General features: G+C 38.0%; 1 protein-coding gene and 1 long non-coding RNA gene across 6 annotated transcripts; one reads left to right on the top strand and one right to left on the bottom strand.

Annotated features, from left to right (window-relative positions):
* Positions 1 to 2,937: 2,937 nt before the first annotated feature.
* Positions 2,938 to 7,275, bottom strand: LOC136264132 (uncharacterized). Of its 5 annotated transcripts, XR_010704972.1 has the most exons (7): positions 7,171 to 7,275; positions 6,886 to 7,086; positions 5,338 to 5,532; positions 5,239 to 5,286; positions 4,878 to 5,181; positions 4,589 to 4,833; positions 2,938 to 3,854 (listed from the first exon to the last, which is right to left on the bottom strand). It is a non-coding gene; the product is annotated as an uncharacterized lncRNA (long non-coding RNA). The 5 variants fall into 5 exon arrangements; XR_010704970.1 differs by having other exon boundaries at positions 4,589 to 5,181; XR_010704971.1 differs by having other exon boundaries at positions 4,589 to 5,181; positions 6,938 to 7,086.
* On the top strand, positions 7,239 to 18,654 carry LOC136264131 (xaa-Pro dipeptidase-like). The gene is made up of 13 exons (XM_066058830.1): positions 7,239 to 7,390; positions 7,443 to 7,626; positions 10,467 to 10,658; positions 10,710 to 10,757; positions 11,035 to 11,141; positions 13,722 to 13,797; positions 13,851 to 13,966; positions 14,015 to 14,241; positions 17,568 to 17,668; positions 17,717 to 17,800; positions 17,939 to 18,046; positions 18,094 to 18,177; positions 18,401 to 18,654. Exons 1-13 carry the CDS (start codon positions 7,374 to 7,376, stop codon positions 18,518 to 18,520), a joined length of 1,464 nt encoding a protein of 487 aa, XP_065914902.1. The 5' UTR covers positions 7,239 to 7,373; the 3' UTR covers positions 18,521 to 18,654.
* Positions 18,655 to 20,141: the final 1,487 nt, after the last annotated feature.

The raw sequence follows: 20,141 nt of genomic DNA, 5'->3' as shown, positions 1-20,141 counted from the left end.
ACCATCAATGCGAACAACCAGATCATGCCACCATCATAATAGCTACCATATGCATCCCCATCCACAATGGTCATATCAGAGCAGTTATATCTCCAGAACTATTAAAGAATGGAACACCTTGCCACTAATCATGTAATTAGATAATTGGTTTGTGCATTGTAATTTTCTTTTTTTCCTGAGCATACCAGTGGGCTGACTGCTCATGCTCAGTATAAATAACAAAAGTTATAAATGCTAATTGTAACTTAGCTACTCAGTTAAAGTGTAAAAAGACAAGATGGCTACTATTTGTAATCGCTGTGCATTTCATTGGTCACATGTATTTCTTGAATAGACTGACTACTAATGTAAACAACAGGATGAAAGGGGGTCCACTCCCTTCAGATGAATTCCTAGTGTGTAGTGTGTTACTTCCACTCCTTTCAGATGAATCCGTAGTGTGTTACTCTGTGGCTCTTGGAGCACCCTAAAACTTGGGATTTGCACCTCTTGTAGCCTAGCACCTTCACACTAACTTATCACAACACCTTAGCACTTCTCTGTTATACCCTGTGAATGACACCTTTTCTAACACCCCAAACACCTTCAACACCTAGCTGAAGGGATTTAGCTATATTTAAACATGCAGGTGGACAAACTTAAAGGTGTTATGATAACTACATCTAAATCTTGTATATACGCATTTGTTTGTTTCATTGGTATTATCTGCTAGTTTGCCAGTGGGCGAACACCGAAGGCCAAAGCTAAAGCTATTCGGCAAACAATAATAGCTATTAACTATGAGCAAATACAGGCATGCAATTCCAGCTCTCACACAGTTAATGTACTAAGAGCAAGTTAATCAGTATAAGGAATCAAGTGTTACATCATTTTGTTTGCTGGTACTTAAAAAGTGTGGAAAAGGTACCTTTTTGCAAATTCAGTCACCTATAGTTTACATTGTATACAGCTTGTATGATCCACAAACTGTATAGAGAAATTTCTCTATAGTTGCTCACTATGGAAATGAATATACACTGTAATATTTGCAGTGATTAGTTTGTGGTATATAAATGAATATCTCTTACATAATACGTTTTATTTATTTATTAAGGCATTACAGCACAAGTGCTGAAGGTCAGTGAAAAATAACTTTTAGTATTGCATGTTTACATTCAGCATTACCGTGAAACTTAGCAACCAAAGATTACACATAATTAGCTTTGACATGCGACGTTAGGATGTAAAGAACACAAAATTGCAATATGTCGTCAATCACTTAATCAAAAGTGTAGAATTTCAACTATGACATGTTTGGCACAATTGTATGCATACAATATTGGGTAAGATAGCTGTTCTGAAATCACATGCAAAGAAGAGTTCAACTAGCACAGTGGTCATGGTAATTTTATTACTGTGAAGCAGAACTTTATAGATGACTGTTCTAGCAGTATTATTCTTTCAAATTCCCACATTCAATAAATCAGTCCTGCAAATACAATTTTGAACATGCAGCACTGATTAGTTTTCAGAAGAGCTTAGTTCTCTTCCTTGCTGTTTTTATTTCTGTTATGGTACGCTTGTTGTATCATAAGTAAACAATTGAAGAAATGTACTCTACTAGCTTCTCCTATTATAAACATGGTTAAATTTCTGAGGGGGGGAACACTCCTAGATCTGGGCCCCTATGCCGGAAATTGTACACTTCAGAGCGAGTTAATCTAAAGATTCCATCTGTCAAAGTATGTACATGCTTGAGGAGAGTGCATATGCACTGCACAACACAGTGCAACATAGCCTAGGGATACTTGTGGTGGTGATCTGGTGGATATTGCATGCTTTAAGTGATTGTGGTTCAAGTGAATGTAAAACACAGAGTGGAGATGTGCTTATCTTTGTATTACAGGACTGCCCGACTGCTCTAATATAGTAACTGTGAATAAAACACAAAACAGACGTGTGTTGATAAATATTTAATTTAATGACATAATATATAACTTAATGACATCCTTTATAATTTAGTGTCACTTGAAATACCCTAGGTTATTCTAAAGTTTCAAAGTACTATTTAAAATGCAAAAATTACAAAAAGACATATTTCCAAACCTCGGATGGCTTCCCAGCATGCATGCCTGAGATGGATCCTATCAAAAATTTTAATCTAATGTGGTAAGGAACTCACAGAAAAAAATTGGTGCTTTTGCCAGTTGTGTCCACACTATTTTGCTAAGCCACCTAACTATCTGGGAAAACCGGTTTTATTGCTGATTTAAAGTATTCAAAAATACCGGTTTTAATTAAATATTCAGAGTGTTGTAGCTTTCCAATGGTGGTAGCTACGCGTACCAAATTTTCACACGTTTTACAACAATTTATCACCTTTCAGATTATCCACTGAAGAAGTAGTCAACAACTAAGTTCCCCACAATTTTACATAGTTTTTTTTTTTTAACCGGGGTTGACTGTATCAGGCAAGCTCTAAAAGGGGTGGACTGGAAGGCAGGCAAGAGGATGTTTAAAATAGAAAAGAGGAATGTGTCGGGATGAATGAGGCCAAGTTATGGGTCATTCAGGGCTCAAAACTGGCTAAAATGAAAGGAAACTTACAGCACAGGTCATTATCTAATACCACATACCTGTACAGCCACACACAGCCATCTCCTGGTTGGCTAGGGCTCAATCAAGGCCCCAGACCACTTGTACGGCTCACCACTGTGCTTGAAAAAAGCAGAACACTTTACCCTGGTCAACTATGACAGTGAAATTTGATAGTGCATTCATAAAGCGTAAAAAGATCAAACTTCCTCTCTTGGATAAGACCGGTTTTCACAGGTCCAGTCACAATATGCTTTGAAAATAGCCTATTATGCCTTTGAGCAATGCTCAAAAATCCAGCATATTATATACTTTCAAAATCAAGATTATGCACTAGAGTTGGTTGTTTTGTCAGCCTGTAAGTGACTGCTCTATTAGAGTATATTTTCTGCGAAGTGTAAATAATCAGCCAAGAAACTATAAAAATAATAATTTTCTTGATATGAAATGCAGTAGTAAGTTTGTGTTTGCTGTATTTTTGGAACTCACATTGCACATTCAATTAAAAATCTTGAAAATTGTCCTATTGTGCTGGCATAATGCTTGATGCTTTTGCCGGACTATTATGCTCAAAATTATGCCGGCATATTTGGCACAAGCCTACATTGTATAACAGAAGCAAGTGTTCCTTACTGACTGATTCAAAGCACCTTCTCATCTCTTTGTGAGCCATACTGCTAATCTTATTATCTCATCACTTCGATCTAGGCGTGGACAATATAACAATTTTTAGTTGTTGTGCAATATATTTTTAAAATCGAATCACTAAATATTTAACATTTAGTAATACCGCATACTGACATACTGAGAATACCAGAAATTACCAGTTTTCAAATTATTTAAATAGTATTATGGCAGAACTTGTTAGCAAGAGTGGAGCAAAGAGTGTAACATGAGACTACTAGTAAGGTACTAATGGGAGACCACTCAAATAATGGGAGTACTATTTGTCAACATGTGTAAAACGTTTACCTCCGATTTGTTTTCCCACTTTTAAGAGTAAGCATTGTGTAGTCTACAATGTGGTAATCGATGCAATGATACATATTTAGTGGGTATTTATAGTAACCCCGCAATATTTATAATTCAAATGCCATGGTATGATATTGATCAATACCACCCACCCAATCTCTGACATGACTAAATGTCACAACTGGAGCTAACACCAGATTAGTAAGTTATTGACCATTGTGCTATCCTGGGATGAAGGAACTTGTTTTCCATAGTGAACTTGGAGATGCCATCAAAGTGAGCTTCACAACTGAAGTGTTCAGACCATCCTGTGTAATACAAGAGGACAAAGTCAATGGACAGAAGAACACACAATTCCTGTACATGTTTAAAGATACCTACACCATTCCATACTCAGGTGCTCAAAATAAATAAAATTTGATTGTTGCCACAATATCCATCTCATTGAATAGTCCACTGTGGCCATTCCATTTTACTCTACCACATTGCCTACCAATTACATGTTATAAATATCTGCTCCATACAAGAGCGTCGGAACTATTGGGGGGGGGGGGCAAGTAGCTCAGGTTGAAACAATCAGCCAAAGCTATACACACACAGAAATACATATGAGAAGCCATACAACCATCATGCAACAGCATTACCAGTGGCATCACCAGTCCACCACAACTGTGTAGACATTCACTGTATTTAGTGTACCGTATAGCCTAAATATTTCAAGGGGGAAATCTTTTTCTGATTTCACAGTTTCGGGGGTTATCAGTGAAAATTTTATCCTTGAAATATTTTGACCTCCATACCTCCATACATTTTGGGAGCGTTTGCAAAAATTTTATTTTTAGCAACACTGCTCAACCTCGAAATATTTGCCCCTCAAAATATTTACAAGGAAATTTTGATGTAGAAAAAATTTGACAAATTCACGCTTCAACAGATTTGAAGAATAAAATGTGAACAAATGGCAAGAAATTTACAAATTTCTGATTCGTCTAATTTTCTGACATCAAAGTTTCCTTGCATACGGTATTACACACAAAAGCACCTGTAATTTTAGTCCTTGGATGTGATATCTGTTGTTCAAATATTTTCCTGCATCCCATGCTGTGAGAAGTTTAAATGGTGGAAAGAGTGCCACATCAGTGGAATTGTATGACGTGGACTTGAATCGAGGGTGGTAGCAGATCTAAGAGGGCAGTCTCACTGTAGTGTGTGAGTGTATGGGAGTTGCTGACTACTGAGGATTAAACCTGTCCAGAAGACTTTTGTGAAGTTGATTTATCAAGTAGTCTAAAGAGAAACATACAAGGATACTGAAAATGAAAGTGACCAACCATGAACACACTGTGGTATTCACATGATCTACACTCAAGTTTGGGAAGCAGACATCCCAACTTGCAGTTCCTTCAAGGTACAATGCTTCACATGTGGATAACAACTGTTAATGTTGAAATTCTTGTAGTGTGAAGTACGTAAAGCATAAGGAGAAGACCTTCAAGTGATCATGATTTCTCACGTGATATATACACAGGTGTAGAGGAGGGATACCTTAGGACCATTACCAAGTGTCCAGATTACGCAGGTGTTCTCATGTGATCAAGTGTCCTGATTAACAGGTTTCATTGTAATCAATAAGCTCTGTAGCATAGAAAAATGGTACAGCCACAGGAGACTATTGTTACACTACACACTTACCAGAGTCAGTACCACTGATGGTTTTAGTGACTCCAGTACACTGGATATCTATAGTGAACAACAAAACGTTATACCACAATCAATACCTCATCTACCTACCTCATCAGTGTAGCGGACTTGGTCCACCTGGTACTTCTTCTTAAAGTGTTCTGGAGGATGAATAGTTCCCATCCAGACTGCATATTCTGGTGGCAGATGAGGAACAAACAAAATTGATTTTCCTGTGTCTACTTCAACAGCTCCAAATCAGTCTGCCTCTAACACACCCAAAATTAATGTCCATTGGAATTAAAGCTGAAACAAATAATGAATATTTGTTATTCGTTTGTTAAGAAACGTTCATATTCAATGCTCAGTCAAGTAGACATTTTACCTTACTACACTACACACACACACACACACACACACACACACACACACACACACACACACACACACACACACACACACACACACACACACACTATACTATTACACGCACACAAACACACACACACACACACACACACTATACTATTACACGCACACAAACACACACAATATTATGAAGAAACATTCGTATTCATTACTCAGTCAAGTAGACATTTTACCTTGAAAAGCTGCTGTAAACTGAAAGTGGTCATTCATTTTTAAAGCAAATACATGTATGTGAAGGACTTTTCATTCAAGTTGTAGTAGTAATCAGCATAAATTTGTCCCTTTCAAACACCTAGTTATATAAGAATAATTCCTTCATTCATTTGTTAATTTGAAGATCCTAAAATTTGATATTCCTTTCACTCAGGAAACTCAATGTGTTAATCTGTAAATGAGTCCACAAATATCTAATAAATTGCCTTATGTATGCATTCAGCTCTAGATCATATGGTGGGGGGGGGGGGGGGGGGGCGGTAGGTTTGTACCTTACATAGAATTGGTCTTGGACAAGTACCAGGAAAAGGTCTAGCTGGATTTCTGGTGACCATAATTGGTCCACTGTCACAAGTACATTTAGTTACATACAAATTAAGATGTTAGGTATGACATTTCTATTGACTGCTCTATTAGACCATCTTGAAGTTTTACCTACAAAAGGCTTCACCCTCCCTCCCAACTGTCAACTAAGGCCGTGCCAACTCACATTGCATTTCCACTGAAAGCCTTTGTTTCATGTTGAAACATTGGCTGCTATAATATTGTAGTAGCATGACCCCAACATACAACACTCTACCTATATAACTTGCTTGTAATAACTCAGTAGCTATGTCAGTAACATATTAAATATATCAATTTTGGCTGACCATTTGGTGCTAACACGGACATTACATTTTGAAATACACATATGCATGCACATATATATGGATGCATAGCCCACATATGGATGCAAAAAGCACACATGTGTGCGCACACACACACACATCCTAAAGCAAAGCCTTGCAAAACACAGCTATTGCCATCAGCACCAAGATACCTGAGGAACTTGATCATTGTGCAGGCAAATCCTCCTGGGGCAGGACTAGTAACCCACAGGAGGGCTGTCCAGGTCTCACAGAGAGAGAGGTCGCCAAAGTTCCACAACGACCCCAGCACTGCTAAGCAAGACAAGGACAGTTGGGCATTTGCTTACCCAGTAAACACAAACACACACACACACAATTTTTCACTTGCCTAAACACTTCATCAGTCTCAGTACAATATTACCATTACTTTTGTTCTCCACCTTGTAGCACTACTACTGCTCCCTGTGGACACTGCTCCTCCAACTTACTGCATCATCGTTCACGAACTACAAACAGTTTCAGAGGTACCTTGTGAGTACAGAGTATCCCCTCCTAGCTCTTAGGTGAAGAGACAGTCTTGTGCACGAGACTAGGTGAAGACATGGCGGCTTACAACAAATTTCTTGCATAAGCGAAGCGTAACCAACTCATGTAGCACTCAGGCTCAGCTTACATGTAACTTCTAGAACAGCACACTGACAGATCCCCCTGCAGAGCACATATCGTAAGGTGCCTTATTAAACGCGCACGAGATCGAACTAACGCACAGGTGCTTATACAATTGCGTGGTAAAAAAGGAGTGTGGCCACGTGGCAGGGGCGTGGGTAATTCCCTCAGTTAAACCGGAGGTGCAGAGTTCTATTGTTAGAGAGAAAAATGGCATCTAGTGACCAGTGAGTTTAGTATACGTATAGTACTGCGCGGATTACAACTGCCACAATGTAGGCCCCCATGTCTTCACCTTGGAGGGGATACTCACAAGATACCTCTGAAACTGTTTGCAGTCAACCGTGAACGATTGTGCAGTAAGCTGAAGGAGGAGCAGTGTCCACAGGGAGCAGTAGTAGTATTACAAGGTGGAGAACAACAACAACGATATTGTACTGACACTGATGAAGTGTTTAGACAGGTGAACAGTTGTGTGATTGTCCATTTGCTCATTTTAAGGACAAACACAATCACTGGACTCCACTTACCTCGATAGTGTGACTCTAATAAATTTGGTCAGATGACCATGAAAGCCAGCTAGCTTTTCCTAAGAATAGAACTAGGCCTTGGTTTTGTAGCAATATCAATTAAGGAGACCGTTTAGAAAAGGTAGATCGTTCTAGGAGGATTGGTTGTTGCACGTCCTATTTAATGCTTGACCAGCTGCAGTTTATCCATCACCGCGGCATGCCATGTAAAGCTGTTACAAGGTAACTAAAGTATAATTACTATAGATTATATGACTATTTGCATAATCTGCAGAAGGCAAGTTTTGCTTATTCCATATTCTGCATTTTCAAGTCCTGTGAAATACGCTATGCTTGGCAGTGGTACCATAAAACTTTTTTTACTGCTGGATGGATATAGTCTCATGTGGCCATACCGCTTTTTTTTCTCTTTTTCATTGGGTAGGGAGAAAAAAGGGCCGGATCCCACAATCGTCTTGACACATCACAAGGCTACATCACAAGTGTGCAACCCATGTGCTTTTAAACTCCACTGTAACAAGAATACCACAGCAGAGCAATAAACAAAGACTTAACTTACCTAAACAACTAACAATCGATTCAATCTATTGTAGCTTCAAAGGCAGCTTTAGATGCTTATAGGTTTATATACGCACTTGTAATTGATTGATGACTATTTGAAAACACATCACATTTCTTTGGTTAACACCACCCAATTTTCCGGGGAGTACCAATATGAGTGTGGGATTCGAACTGTTCCAGACCCTTTTTTTCTCCCTACCCAACGACAAAGAGAAAACAGTGGTCTGGCCATGTGAGACTAAGACGGGTATACAGGAATGTATTATGTGTAACTTTTCTAGTGTGTATGTCATCAACAGATCAGACACAAACACACACACCGGATTTCAAGACACTTCAGGTTTGAACCAAGGAGTGTACATAAATAAGTTTAGCGAAGGTAAATCGCTCTAGGATGATTCATTGTGTGCTCGTCCTATTTAATGCTCGCCCAGCTGCTATTTATCCATTGCCGTGGCATGCCATGTAAAGCTGTTACAAGGTAAACAATTACTATAGAGAACTATTTGCATAATCTGCAGAAGATAAATTTTGCTTATTCCACTATTCCATATTCCACATTTTACAAAGTCCCGTATTTCGCAGACTGGACTCGCTGGACTGGACTTTCAGACTGAGTTGGAAGTAGCTTTTAAACAATAATCTAAGTATTATCCATCTCCAGTGTTGGGCAAGTTACTTTGTAAAAGTAACTAGTTACATATTACATATTACTTGCAACTGAACTATTTAGTTACAGTTACATATTACCCATAAAATAAAGTAACTGTAATAATATTACATATTATATTACTTTGTGTCCACAGCCTTAAGCTGTCACGTGTGAAACTACCACCTTATCACGTGACATGATTGCGTTGTTGGACAATGTGCAAACCTTGGTTATAAGTAAGAAGCTAGTGAATAAGCTTCATTCAGTAGGCCTCGTTACTTCGTTGTGGTTAGGCGTTACTCAGAGGATTACTAACGAGATTAGTAACTTCGTTACTTTTAATAATAATATTACGTCATATTAGACTCGTTACAGTAATTATATTACTTAGGTAACGCGTTACGTTTGTAAGTAAAGTATTTTACGTTATATTACCTGTTTTCATAGCGTATTTCGTTATATTACTTTGTTACCACAAAAGTAATAATATTACGTAACGCGTTACATAAGTAGCGCGTTACTCCCAACACTGTCCATCTCTTACAATATTGGAGATACCACTATCAAGCTACAGTAGATAACTTTAAAACGTTTACATTTGGTTTTGTAAAAACCATTGTAATTTTATAGTTTTACAATTATCATTGTATTTGTAAAAACCTAACACATCTAATTACAATATGTTCACATGTTTACAACAAAACAAGTTTATTACCAATTGTGTACACAACCACACCCAGAACAAATTAATTGGCTGGATAAGTATTTAACAAGCTTGATAACAGCAAAGGCAGTGAAATTTGTAACATTGCACCTGCTATCATGTAGCAGTCAACAATACAATAGTAACACAGTACTACAAGCTGTAAGCAATCATAATTGTTATTGGAATTACTAAGGCAACTGTAAAACTAATCATAATTACTAATAGTATTACATTAGTTCTCTGTTAACCATATGTAAGAAGGTAGCATGTGCACTAATTAATTAAAATACACTTACGATAGACGTGTACTACAGTAGTTGTGATAAAGTATGATAGATGCTATTGCTGTAGCATAGATGTTTTCCTTTGTTGCTTTAACACTAGTGTTAAGGCTGTAGTGGTGAGTCAGTAATTATTCTCAGCAGGTAGGCAGCACAAGGTAATGGGGCTATGCAAATAAACTAGCTCATCACTGCTAGCTACAGCCCTAACACTAGTGCTAAGTACTGAAGCAACGAAGGAAAACATCTATGCTACAACAATAACCTCTATCACGCTCTATCACTACTAGTACACGTGTATCGTAAGTGTATTCTAATTAATTAGTGCATGCACTACCTTCATGACCAGAGGAAGTACGACACACTTTACGCACTATCAAAAAGAATTTATGTTAATTGCATATTTTGACTTCTAACTAATGACTTTATGAGATTATGGAGACCTTGAATACAATTCACAGTGCTATATATTCTAGCATGATATTAACTATCAAGTTGGTTTACAAAATCACATATACCAAAGACTTCTCACTATACCTTGTGGTTCAATATGTGTTCATATTGTATTTATAGGAGTCATATTTCCATTGGACATTTGGTGTGTTAGAGGCAGACTGTTTTGGAGCTGTTGAAGTAGACACAGGAAAATCAATTTTGTTTGTTCCTCGTCTGCCACCAGAATATGCAGTCTGGATGGGATCTATTCATCCTCCAGAACACTTTAAGAAGAAGTACCAGGTGGACCAAGTCCGCTTCACTGATGAGGTAGGTAGATGAGGTATTGATTGTGGTATAACGTTTTGTTGTTCACTATAGATATCCAGTGTACTGGAGTCACTAAAACCATCAGTACTACTGACTCTGGTAAGTGTGTAGTGTAACAATAGTGTTACCACTGTTGAGTGTGTGAGTTAGAATACCATATAGGCTATATGTATTTTAACCTGGGAATCTAAGTGTAAGACGTAAGTCCATGACTGAATAGACACTAAAATGTTCATAGGAAATATATGTCCAGTTTTTAGTGTAGTATGTGTCTAAAATCTACACCATGCAAACACCAATATTATTACAGTATGTGAATTTTTTTTTACTATGTGAACTCTTTGTGTCAGTACATTTGTCCTCTTATGTTACACAGCATGGCCTGAACACAGACAGTGGTCACTTCAGTCGTGAAGCTCACTTTGATGGCATCTCCAAGTTCACTGTGGACAACGAGTTCCTTCATCCCAGGATAGCAGAATGGTAAGTAACTCGTTATTGTATAACCTTAATATTTCAAGGGAGCAGTTTTGGGGTTAGCAGCAGACATGGGGCCAAGTACATGAGTACTTATACTTAAGTACACTTAAGTACAGATTTGAAAGTACTTGTACTTTACTTAAATACTTTCTTAATTCCTCCAGTGTACTTGTACCTATACTCAAGTACTTTGCTAAGTACTTGTATGTACTTGAGTACTTGTAAGTACTGCAAACATTGTACGTAGTTTGTACACAGTGGGTACATAACAAAATTACATGAGGGTACAGTGTACAATTCTTCTAGTGCCTTCCCTAACCTTACTCTGTATCATGTAGCCACGATTAATGATGTCATAGCATTCTGGCAAACAAAAACAATGCTGCTGCTTAAGTTAGTGCATTTTAAGAGTTTAAGAGAGTGAATGGTTGACAAAAACCTGAAAGTACCAATCCCACTAGGTACACTTACAATACACCGAATACAGTATATATTTTGCTACAGCAAAATGTACTTGTACTTTACTTAAGTACTCTCTTGATTGTCGCTGGAGTACTTGTACTTGTACTTGGAAAATTCAAAAGTATTTGTACTTTACTTAAGTACTTTCAAATGTACTTGGCCCCATGTCTGGTTAGCAGCAAAAATTTTATCTTTGAAATATTTAGACCTCCACATATAAGACCTCCATAATCCTAAGACCTCCATAATTCTACCAGTACACTTAAATTTTCAACTAGAATAGGGACCATAGCACATCGATAAAAAGTACTGAAACAAGCTGGAGTAGTGCACAATATTAAATCACAGTAAAACAATAAGAAGTGTTATATCCCTACTGTGCATTTCTATTATGGTATCTTGAGCACAGTAGGAATATAACACTTATTATTGTTTTACTGTGATTTAATATCATGCAATACTCCAGCTTGTTTCATTACTTTTTGTCAATGTGCTATGGTCCCTACTCTAGTTGAAAATTCCAAAATTTTTGTGTACTTGTTTGTTAACTTTTTTGTAAAATAAAATTATTATGACTGGTGAACCCATGCATACCGCATCAAAAGAAATGACACTGCATGTCCCAGCTACCAATTATCATCTGAAAAGTGAAGTATCCATTACGCAGCTATGTTCAACCTGTTAACCAGCATTACGAATCAAGAACTATTTGAAAAGCACCATTGGCAATTTCTGCTATGAAGGGAAGCCATCACGTGCTACCGCCAAATCGACACCTTTCGCTGTTAGCCAAGATGCCTTAGCCATTATCAAGTTGCGCTTGTCTGAAGGCATCAGTCAGTCAGTAGAAAATTCCTTTTAATATACTTTTTAATTCCATAGCAACTTGTTGAAAGTGTTTCAGGTCAATCTGAAAGCCTGCCTGATTGTCATTAGGGAAAATTGAGGGTGGTTTTGGGTAATTTGTTTTGTAAGCCACACCCACTCCTTTGTGGTCCCTACTATACTGTACTATCGTACTGTATGATATAATATAGTCTAGTACATTTTTGGGAGTATTTGCAAATCCACGAAAAATTCTACATTGCTCAACCTTGAAATATTTAGGCTATACGGTATCTCACTTAGTGCCCTATTCACACTATTGTGTGCAACTTAAAATTGTGCTGGGCTTAATCCTACATGTTGCCATCTCATTAATTTTTTTTTGTCTTGCCAGGGTTCCATTACGTTTTTAGTAATTTGGTATCCCTGAGACTAGACTCCTGATGCCTTTTAATTATATTGTACATGTAATTTGTCAAATTATAATGTTATCATCATCTCTGTCAGATAGAAGACGTTCACTGGTGCTTACTGTAAAGTGTGTAGTTACTTTGCTTGGGTTAGTGGTTTTCAGCTACCCAACAATTTTCTAATGGCTGTGTCACCAACTGAAAAGTACAAATCACTTCAAAGTAGACATAACAATGCCATAATTGAAGCCACAACTCCACCTTAGGTATTGTTACATCATTGTGTGACACCTCCACTTTATTGTTTAGTTATTAATATAAATCTTTTTACTTACTTTGAGATAGACACTAGCCTATGTGTATACACCATTGTATTGACAGGTGTGTAGTAGGTGAAAAGATCGCTGAGATCCAATAAACCCTCAAGTTACTCTTATTACATGTACAAACTTGCAGGTAGAAGCAACTGCAGTTCAATACAGTCCATGTTGTATATGAGGACTCAAGAATGTAATACAACTAGCATTTCTGTTGGTCACTACATGGCAGGGTATTTTTATAGTAAAGTTTCTTGTGGTCTCATTCAACATGTAGTGCCCAACAGAAATGCCATAGTTGAGAATTAGTGTATTTACATGTGTGTAGTCTTTTCTACGACGTAAATGTGAGCCCCAAATGTATGGGTTTTTTTACTGGCCATATATACATATTATTTGGGACATTTCTTGTGCTGCTTATTGACCAGGGTTCAAGGTTAAATTTTTGATGGTGTATATACACAAGCCAGACTCTTCTTTGACAAGTGCTCTTCTTGGGGTAGGGACAAGTGCAGCAGTACTTGTACTTGAAGAGTGAATGTGCTGTTAGCTTAGTTGTATCATTTCAGTCGTGTCATAAAGACTCCATATGAAATTGAAGTGATAAAGTATGCTAACAAGATCAGCAGTGTAGCTCACAAAGAGGTGAGGTTGTTATCCATTATTATGTCAATAGATTACAAGTGGGTATCTCCTAGGTGATGCGTACTATCAAGCCTGGAATGAAGGAGTATGAATTAGAGAGTTACTTTCAACATGTCTGTTATTCTCGAGGTGGATGCCGTCACGTTGCATACACATGCGTTTGTGCAAGGTGAGTCACTCTAATAGAATATTCAATAGAATATACTGATCCTTCTAGTGGTTGCAACTCTTCTGTGCTGCACTATGGACATGCTGGAGCCCCCAATGACAAGACAATCAGGGATGGTGACATGTGTTTGTTTGATATGGGAGGAGAATACTGCTGTTATACCTCTGATATTACCTGCTCATTTCCTGTCAATGGAAAGTTCACTGAAAATCAGAAGATCATCTACAATGCTGTACTGAAGGCTAACCGAGCTGTGTTGGCTGCTGCTAAGCCAGGTAACTTTTAAATGTTGCTTGTGTGTTCCCAGAATGGAGTGCTGTACTAATCAGTAGCAAATTTAGAGTAGATACTGAAGCACATTATATTGTTCAATATGATATCTCTGTCTCTCTGACATGATCTATCAAATAGATGACAAACATGTGTCAATTAGCACCACCAAAACCTATTGACACCGATTGTCAGAATTGACACCAATCGTTGGTGTCAATAGGTGCCACTAAAAGCTATTGACACTGACCGAGCATTTCAAATATCAAACACACTAGTTGATGAAGGCAAGTTTTTGGTGAATTTAAAGTGAGCTAGGGTTGGAGGGAGCAAAGCGACCATCCCGGTGAAGTTGGGCCAACTCTAGCTCGCCTTGAACTCACCAAAAACTTACAAGAGTGAAAGACAATAGTTATGTTTAAAGGTTCACTGAAATGGTAAAATACACTTTGGTTGTTATCAATCCTTGCTACTAGTGGGATAGGTTGGTGCATGTAATTTAGTCAGATTTTGTTTTGTTTAGTAGATATAACACATTTTAGTGTATTGTGGTTAGTCAATTATATTACATGTACGTCATAACACATCGGACAAAGAAACTTTAGTATGCATGAGGTGCCAGAAGTGTCCATGTCTCGGTCCACGTACAGGTATTAGTTTCACATCATATCTACCGTAACAACTTGAAACACAGTAAGAACTTGTACTGCAGCCAGTTACAAGCCTACTGGAGATAGTAGTGAATTTTATGCTGGTCTTGTTAAATACATTTAAGGATTCAATACAGCGGATGGAGGTAAAAAGTGTGAGGGGTAAAGCAATTGCGATGGTGTCACTGGCAAGATATGCATGAGATATTATCCCTGCCAGGCAGAGAAGTGACTCAGGAAAGTGTAACAATGATACCATTGTTTGTTTCATGGTACTGCTAACCCAGCTTTGTAAACAAACCGAACCAAACTAATCGTACTTCAGAGAAGCATAATGGAGCGTGAGCTTCAATAGCATGAAGCACTACCGGCCATGCTACAGGCAACATCTCTGCTATTGTTTTCCAACAGAATGCTCCAATAATCTTGAAACACAACACATTGAAAAAGAGAACTTGCTATTGCCACCTGCACATTATGCATGTTTTCACTTTTTATCTACCTTTCCCATTGTAAAGTGTGTAATAACAGTACTTCCAGTTCTTTGTCTTACGTCACAATGTGACGTAACACTAAACTTTGTGGCTTAATATCTCATTATAACAACATAATCATACAGTACGATAGTACTGTGTAGTAGGGACATCAAAGGTGTGGGGGCGATCTGTGATATAATATAACCCAAAAACCTGACACGATTTTTCCTTGCAACGACATGACAGTATTGGTTGGGTAAAACCAAGCCCAAAAGTGTCTTCAGATCATTTCCATCAAGTTGCTACAAAAAATTTTTTCAACAGAATTTTCTACTGCCTGCCTGCCTGCCTGCCTGCCTGCCTGCCTGCCTGCCTGCCTGCCTGCCTGCCTGCCTGCCTGCCTGCCTGCCTGCCTGCCTGCCTGCCTGCCTGCCTGCCTGCCTGCCTGCCTGCCTGCCTGCCTGCCTGCCTGCCTGCCTGCCTGCCTGCCTGCCTGCCTGCCTGCCTGCCTGCCTGCCTGCCTGCCTGCCTGCCTGCCTGCCTGCCTGCCTGCCTGCCTGACGCCTTCAGTCAAGCATAGCAGAAAACTGGCTACAGCTACAGCCCTAATTCTTTCGCAGAAACGTTTCTAGTTTGCTTAAGAAAAAACCTTTGGTATATTGATAAACATACAATGCTTGCACTATTGTCTTACCTTTTATCCTTCTTTACCATGGCCATCAGTCAAGGTTCTACCGCTGAGTGTTAATAGACTACAATACAGCTTCCATCTATCAGTGTATATTGCATCAAACTATTCGAATATACGTGGCCACCAGCTGCACCAAAAAAAACACACGTACATGACTCGCTGTTGATATCGATCAATGAGAGCAACTCACGGCGAACTATATAGCAGTGTATAAGTCAATAAATATGGTTTATTTAGTAACAATGTTAAACCGAGTCGGGTCATCCAAGTCTTGCTTTACAGATTATTCGGGTCTGACCCCACATGCTAAATTAAATGTGGACGTATTACTACACGTCATAGCGGAGCTCTGCTTCTTTCGTGAGCCACATCCATTTATGTGAATTACTGCCTGTAGACATATGGTAGCCACGCCCATTCATCGGTGTGTAGGTATGTACAAATCTACATCCATTATTGTTTGCAGGCTTAAGTAGAACCACACCCACTGATCAGTTGTTATTGTATGAGTCATAATCTAGTATAATAGTGGTGTGATTAACTATTTTAAAATATTGTGACTGGTTTTGTGAAAAGCACGCTATTTAGTGGTCATGAGCTTCCAAAAAAACTTCACAAACAAGTATAAGAAAAAAATTAGGAATTTTAAATTAGAGTAGGGACAGTGTGTAGCACAGTAGGGATATTCACTTCTTATTGTTTTACAGTATTTGGAAATTACGTACTACTCCGACCCAGCTTGTTTCAGTACTTTTTATTACAGCACTATACACTGTCCTACTCTAATTTAAAATTCCTAATTTTTTCTTATACTTGTTGAATTATTAAAAAGGTGTTTTTGTGTGTTACATGATACAAACATCCTATTTATCAATAAAATGGCAAGTAAATTTTCCATTTCAGTGGACCTTTAAGAGGCAAACTTTAGTGTTAGGGTCAGGGTTTCTTCTTCACTGGTCTTAAATAATTATAGTATTCTTACATTTATAAGATAGCTGGCACTGATAGTTGAATGGTTGCCACGGTAGGCTAAAGTAGAGAGTAGTTAAGGGTCAGGGATCTGCTTTAGTTCAATTTTTTTTTGTACATTTTCTGTCAAAGTTTTTGTCGGCTGGTATCAAAGCTTTTGGTCACTTTTGGCACCAACGATCAGTGTCGATAGCCTCAGCTTTATTTTTATAGGTCATAATGTCAGACTATCATTGTAGCTTTAGGGTCAGTAAATGCAGATGTTATTTTGAACTCTGATCTTGAGTATAGATAGTGGAGAGAGGGAAGAGAAATGGAAATGGAGGGCTTAATTTCTAGAAGAAAAAATTGACATACTTTAATAGAACAGTCATGTGCACTAAAGTTATTCAAAAAAAATTGCTAATTCAGGGAAAGACAGGATTAGTCTTCTGTATCTCATTTCTTTACTATTGCTTCGAAGATTCCTTTGTAGTTCAGTTGCCATTCTATACCCTTTGAATATACTGATACATAGAAGTATAATATCCCTTAACTGTTATCAGGAGTTGAGTGGGTGGAGATGCACAAACTGGCTGAACGAGTTGAACTAGAAGAATTGGTAAAGTGTGGCATACTTCATGGAGACATTGAAGAAATGATGAAGGTAAGATGATAGTGTACCAATCACACTGTTGATGTTACAAACATACAGGTCAACATGGGTGCTGTGTTTATGCCACACGGTCTGGGACATTTGCTTGGTTGTGACGTACATGACGTTGGTGGTTATCCAGAGGTACTTAACATACGTTGTTTAGTTAACATTGCCACCACCTTGTTTCTGATACACACACTTACACACAATAAAAAAAAGTAGTCTGGCAGAGCAACTAATTATATTATGTTGTGTGGCTCTTTATCTTCTACTGTGTAGGGTGTTGAACGTCCTACTGTACCTGGCCTGAAAAGTCTTAGAACTGCTCGAGTGCTGAAAGAAGGCATGTGTCTTACAATTGAACCAGGACTGTACTTTGTTGATGCAGTAAGTTGAATATCATTCAGAACACATTACATGTTGTGTTACCATAGCTACTGGATCCAATGTTAGCTAATCCTGCTCAGAACTGCTTTGTTAACAGAGATGTGCTGGAACGATTCCGGAACTTTGGAGGGGTAAGGACTTGTTTAAAATCTAGCACACTGATTGAACAAACAACTTCTTCCAATCTCCCATTTTGCTAATCCAGTCACATGTTACATATTCTGGCCTTTAGGCACCTTTGTTTACAAACAAGATTTTCTCAAGTGGGTCAGTTTAGGAAAGTGACACAATTGGAGAATTCATATACTACTCTATGTTGTAGAGCATTGGGGAGTAATCTAATTTTTTCATCAGGTACGTATTGAAGATGATGTAGTTGTCACAGCTACTGGGTGTGACCTACTGACAGATGTTCCTCGTACTGTGGAGGAGATTGAGGCCTGGATGCAAAAAGGAGTGAAAGTTGTTCTTTGACAATGCTCAAAAATTGTTGTAACTCAATTTACAAACTTCGCTTGGCTGGTATCACTTTTTGTATTTTTGAGATGATGCTGCACTCTGCACCAATTTTTTTGCATAATCAAAATAAGTGTGAATTCATCAAAGTATATTTTGTGGTATTTATAATCTAACACTGGTATTTCCTAAAGATTTACAAATACATCACCTTGTCTCCTTTATAAAACACAGTTGATCCCAGGCCTTTGAGCCCCCCACAAATCATCTTTTATCTAATGTGGGAGGTAAGGTTACCAATGAGTGACCAACACAAAACTTCAACATTAAAAGCACACTTTGGTGTTCACATGTAGACCACATTCTCTTCTAACTGCTTTCCAAGTCAAACTAATTTTCTGCTTTTATTATTCTACAAATCAGGGGTAGATCTAGGATTTTGCAAGGGGATTCTTCGTAGTAACCGGATACAGCTGAACTTGTACAGCTCTCTGTTCTCTTTATCCCCTCTTGTTCTGACAAGGTGTACATATACACTGCATCTTATATTTCCTGTATTGAGTTTTATCAATGCAGTCTGAGGTTGACTTATTTCTAGCTGTTCTCTGACTTGTTCCAAGCTGATCTCTCGACAGTGTGACTTGTTCCAAGCTGATCTCTCGACAGGGTGACTTGTTCCAAGCTGATCTCTCTACAGGGTGATTTGAAGTGAAAGCTAAGAAGCGCAAAGATGTATAGTGTATCCAAATCTTAGTGATGGAGAATGCAACTGAAGTAATGTAAACATTACAACACTACACCATGACCTGCTCTAAGTTAGTCTACCTCCCCATACATGTACTTTTGTACAAATGAAATCATGTTAATGTGATTAACATGATTAATGTTAACTGAAGTAATGAAATCATGTTAATGTGATTTTTTAAATGTCTGGAATCAATTGATCATTCTCTTTGCAATTGATTATCATGAATATTACTAGGCTTTTGCTATCCCAAGTTATGCATTGGCATGTTAAATTTTATGCCTACATACGTAACTATGACAAAAAAATTTTCTCTATGCCGAAGTTAGATGGACCTTTACTAGCTTCTAGGGCAACTTCTACTGGTAACTTTCCCTCATGAAATTAAAAGAACCAACTTGGGAAGCCATTGGTTAGCTATCTGCATGGTGATGGGTTAATATAAGTAGAACATTATAGCACTACTGACATCTTGATAGAGGATGGGGTTGTTTTGTGGTAGTAGTTTAGTCCACATGCTATGCCAGCAGTTCACATGAACAATCTGTTCACTGGAGAATTGGCCACACACTGCATGGCCATTACATGGTATACATCATTTCTGTAACAATTAATAATAAGAGGTGTTTCTATGAGCTGCAGATGGGAACACCTTGCTGCTATATGTTTATCTCCACATAAAGTTGTAGTCAGTTCATTTTGAAGACACTTCACAGCTAGCTTACAGCCACAGCCAAGGTTGCTACTTTTATATTGTGAATGCAAAATACATTTGTTTAATACACTTCGTATTTTGATATTCACTAATTGCACTATGGATTAGGAATGCCAAGATGGATATGCCGTGAGATGACATAACCTAGTTTATGTCATGGCATAGAACTTGTGTATAAA

Source organism: Dysidea avara, chromosome 8, assembly GCF_963678975.1.
Source record: "Dysidea avara chromosome 8, odDysAvar1.4, whole genome shotgun sequence".
Lineage (NCBI taxonomy): Eukaryota > Metazoa > Porifera > Demospongiae > Dictyoceratida > Dysideidae > Dysidea > Dysidea avara.
The sequence above is the reverse complement of the archived record's forward strand: the minus strand, read 5'-3'. Positions and strand labels throughout refer to the sequence as shown.